This window comes from Chelmon rostratus, chromosome 8 (assembly GCF_017976325.1).
Source record: "Chelmon rostratus isolate fCheRos1 chromosome 8, fCheRos1.pri, whole genome shotgun sequence".
NCBI classification, from domain to species: Eukaryota; Metazoa; Chordata; class Actinopteri; order Chaetodontiformes; family Chaetodontidae; genus Chelmon; species Chelmon rostratus.
This window is the reverse complement of record NC_055665.1, coordinates 1,412,325-1,416,690: the sequence shown is the minus strand read 5'-3', so window position 1 is coordinate 1,416,690 and position 4,366 is coordinate 1,412,325. Positions and strand designations below refer to the sequence as shown.

The 4,366-nt window shown below is 42.3% G+C and overlaps 1 protein-coding gene across 1 annotated transcript; it reads left to right on the top strand.

Moving 5' to 3' along the window:
- Window positions 1–517: 517 nt before the first annotated feature.
- On the top strand, window positions 518–4,366 carry LOC121610928 (histidine N-acetyltransferase-like). Its single transcript, XM_041943256.1, has 4 exons — window positions 518–761; window positions 1,590–1,709; window positions 1,840–2,064; window positions 3,209–4,366. Exons 1-4 carry the CDS (start codon window positions 696–698, stop codon window positions 3,764–3,766), a joined length of 969 nt encoding a protein of 322 aa, XP_041799190.1. The 5' UTR covers window positions 518–695; the 3' UTR covers window positions 3,767–4,366.

Genomic DNA, 4,366 nt, shown 5'->3' with positions numbered 1-4,366 from the left:
CACACAATGTAAAGCCCTGGTTTAGAAGATGGTTTGAGGTCAACAGTTATTACAACACTGGTTCCAAGGGTTAGGTCTTTAGTCTTTAGTTGCTCCTGTCACAACCTGTTGAGATGTGTTGCTGCATCAGATTCAGAATCAGCAGATATTTACAAAAATCACTGAAGCTGATGAGCTCAGACAGTAAATATATTGACTTGGTGCTGTTTTCAGGTCAGAAAAGTTATCACATGCTGTTTTACTGATGTTTCAGTTTGAGTCACAGCTTGAATCAGAGTTGCAGAAGCTTTAGCGAAAAAACCAGCCACAAAAATAACGCTGTCTTTTTTTTTTGTTGATATTTCTGCCAAAAGCAAAGTTTCCAGGTGTTAAAGGAAACTGATTCACCTGCAGAAAGGAAAACTCACAGGTATTTGTTTCTGATGCCAGCCTGCCTGAAGCGTGTGGTGACATGACTGCCGTTGTTGTGGGTCTTGAACGCACCTCATGATTTCCTCTTCTTTCTTCTGAACTCATTCTGGCTCTGCAGTACAGTTGTCTCACTGTCTCACTGTCTCGCTGTCTCACTGTCTCGCTGTCCTAACTGGCTTCTTCTCTCACAGCTTTTTGAAGCATCGAGTGGACATAAAAACTGTTTTTGAGAAACTGAAATCTTGATCCCTGGCTGGTTGTTGTAGGTGAAAACAGGTTTTGGGATGTCTGCAGTACAGGAAGTTTGTGATGTGGTCTACAGCTTTGCGGAGGAGCAGGACTTCCAGCAGGTCCTTAACATTTACTTTCTACTGTCCAGTTATTACTCTAAAACAAACTGTTCAGCTTTTCTGTTTAAGTTTTTCTGCCTTATAGGATATTTCCTGTTTTTTCTCTTCTTTTCGTGGTCTTGGCCTTCATGTCTATCAGCATTCCTAACACTGCTGATAAAGACAGACATGTTTACAGGTCTTAGTTATCTGAGGAGCACAGTGTTATTAATACAATGATAATCAATGGACTGAGAGAACATATGGACATCTGTGTTAATTCAACTAAAACTGTGTTAGGATGCTAATGTACGCACAGGCTCAATGTGGTTAATCCAAACATATGTATGTTATATACATATATTTATATCTGTGTGTGTGTGTGTTAACTGAAGCATGTTAATATGCAAATAAGCATGAATCACTGTTAATCTTTATAGGCCACAGCGAAGACTTATGAACGTTAAGTCAAGTCTGAGAGCTGAGCCTGACAGGCTGAGTCTGAAACGGCCTAAAAAGATGAACCCTTTGTGTTTAGATAACAGTATGAGGCTCCTGTGGCGCCACCCTCAGGACAGACAAAAAAAAATTTCTATATATTTAAAGAAATCTAAATGCTATCTGTCCACCCGTGTTATAAACTTTTATTTGTCATAGCTTTTTGTCGTAAAGTTGTGTTTTTGTAGAGTGATCAGGGACAGATTCAGTGAGCCCACAGACTCCATAAATGATTTGAAGCTGTTTCAGCAGACTCAGGTGAAATAGCTGCATAACGTTGCTTTAGCGACCCCTGAGCTAAAGCTAAAGCTGCTGTGTTGATGGCTGCCTGCATTTGTATTTGTGATGTAGGTCCTGAACATCTGCAGTGATGAAGACCTCTACGGGGTGGACTACATGGCCGTAACCTTCCACCGCTGGCTGCAGGAGCCCGGGCGTCTTGTTTTCATCGCTAGGATGAACAACAGAGTGGTGAGGAAGCTCTTGGAATGTGCATGCACCACCACGGGTTCTATGACCTGCAGTTCATTCATGTTGTTGCTAAATTTAAAGCTGAAATGACACTGAGAATAATCCAGCCCACCTGTATGTGCACCTGGAGGTGGCCCTGGAGTCTACGCTGCTGGTGGACGGTGGTCAGACGGTCGTACTTCAGGGTTTCAGGGTGGCCCCTGATTTGAGAGGCCACGGCGTCGGTGGCGCCCTCCAGAGACACGTGACTGACTACATCCGCTGCCACTACCCACAAGTTTCTGCTGTCAGGCTCAGCCGAGGAGTCAAGCCTCCAGCACAATCACCGACCAACTACCGACTCATAGCTAAGGAGGTGCGTCACAGTGCAGGGACCATATTTAAATATATATGAAGGAAGCTAACGATGATCTCACTTTAATTCCACGTTGGCTTCAAGATTAAATACATTTTGAAAAAGTAACCCGTAAAAACTGCATCCCGAATCCTGGTCTTTTTTTTTTATAATTCAAATTTTTTTATTGTATTTTCATTATTACAACAGGCAAACAAACAACAAACACAACAGACAACAGAAATTGAGGTCAAAATAGTATTTAAAAATATCTTATTTATTTTTACTTTGACCCTTTCTCACCATTTAAATTCTGTTTCATTATTACACTTTTCTCTGTATTTAATAATAAGAGGCATGTTGAAGGTGAAGGTAAGTTAAGACCTTGTTCCTGTACCTCCAATGCTACCTCGGTGTACGTCAGGGGTCATATTTTGATTGTTTTATTTTATTTGAACTCTATTTTTATGTGAATTTTCTGTTACCTGGGATTGAGGAAATGGAAAAACAGGAAAAAATTGTTTACATGATGTGCTGTAAGATTTGCTATGATTTTGTTCTAAATAAAAATTTGAATGAAAAAAAATAGTATTAAAAAAATAATAATTAACTAAAAATAAAAATAGGACAGGCAGGTAAGTCAGTAGATAAGGCAGGTAAATGAACACATTTGTCTTTCAAAATCATTCCATTTTTCTTTTATCACATCATTTTCACAGTTTCAAGATTCAAGATTCAAGATTCTTTATTGTCATTGAGCATGACATGTCAATGAAATTTTCATTGCAACAGCCATGTTAGAAACAAGATAATAAGAAAGATAAGAAAGATTAGAAAGAATACAATTAAGATGACTACAATAAAATAAACCAACGTGCAATAAAAATATTCGTAAATGCAATTAAAAATATACCAGAATGAAAATATACTAAATAATAAACAATAAAATATGCCAGTGAAATGTGCCAACAGAATAAGATATATCAGTGAGTTTAATCTCCCCAACATCTTTTCATGCCCCAGTCCCCATCATCTGTGTCTTCCACATACTCAGTGTGGGAGCCTGGGGCCTCCCCCAACACCTCATGTTATTAGGCCAGTTTTTAATATTCTAAAACTGTATTTATTCAACCCGAATCCTGGTCTCAACTGTTTCCCTCTGCAGGCCATGTTGTCTCTGCGCTGCGAGGCAGCCGACCTCGGCCCCTTTGTGGCTGAGCTTCGCTCCAGACTCGCCTGCCAGTCTGACTGCCCCCCTCCCAGCCCGGTCATCCTGACCCAGCAGCAGGCGGAGACTCTGATCTTGAGCGACCACGTGATCACCAACCTTCTTCCGAATAAAACCATCATCAACGACTGGGAGCCTCTCAAACCCATGGAGGCCAACCTGGAGGTGCTGCGCCGCAGGGGGCTGACGTGGATTGCGGACCGTGAGTTTAAGCCCACCGCCATCAGCCTGTGCATCACGCCGTACGCTGTCCCGTACCGCCACGACGCCCTGCACTTCAATATCAACATTTTTGGCTGCAGTTTGGCGTCGGTGTGCGCTGTGTTTCTGGCTCAGCTTGAAGCTTTGCTGCCGAGTCTCCAAGGTTACCTGGTCTTCTACACCTCCGTGAACCCGGCGGTTTGGCCGGGGTTGCACCGGCTCTGCCAGAACAGCAGCTACGTGTCATTTCACCTGGACTATTATGAGGAGCTCATACTGGAGAGAGACCTCTGAATGCCCCCAGCATTACCAGTGGTGGAGGGGGGAGCCAACTAAGATCATTTATTAAAAATATTCTGTTAAAATAGGTAATTAATTAAGAAATCATTCAGAAATTGGTCATACGAAGTATAAATACCTGATGTGTGTTTTCAGTGTAGTAGGTTTCTGGTGTTCCTGAGTCCTTTGCGGGGATCCTTGGTTGGGCTCCAGTTGCCTCCAGTTAAGGGTTTTGTGGAATTCCTGAGGTTCCTGCGTCTGTTGAGGTTTATCTGTGGTCTCAATGAGGCTTTTAAGGGGCACCTGAGGGGTTTTAAAGGTGGTGTAGGGGCTCAGTAGAGGATACCAGGGGACTTAAAGGGGTCTGTATCAGTTGTTCTAGACCGATTATGAGGGGTCTTTTTTTTAATTCCAGTAGTCCTTTTGAGGTTTTAAGGTTTCCTGATGGGAGTCCAGAGGAACTTTGGTTCCAGGGTCTTAATGTTATTTCAGTTCAAGATTCAAGATTCAAGAGTCTTTATTGTCATTGAGCATGAAATGTCAATGTCAATGGTTCACAGTTCTCACAGTCTCTCACTCCAGTGGGGGGCTGCTGGGGGTGATAGCTCTGACAGC

Bases quoted from the DNA above. Each gene is read 5' to 3' on its own strand.
- LOC121610928 (XM_041943256.1), top strand. From the start codon at position 696: ATGTCTGCAGTACAGGAAGTTTGTGATGTGGTCTACAGCTTTGCGGAG. The intron at 762-1,589 runs GTCCTTAACATT...TTTGTGATGTAG, and splicing joins AGGAGCAGGACTTCCAGCAG to GTCCTGAACATCTGCAGTGA. The intron at 2,065-3,208 runs GTGCGTCACAGT...TTCCCTCTGCAG, and splicing joins ACCGACTCATAGCTAAGGAG to GCCATGTTGTCTCTGCGCTG.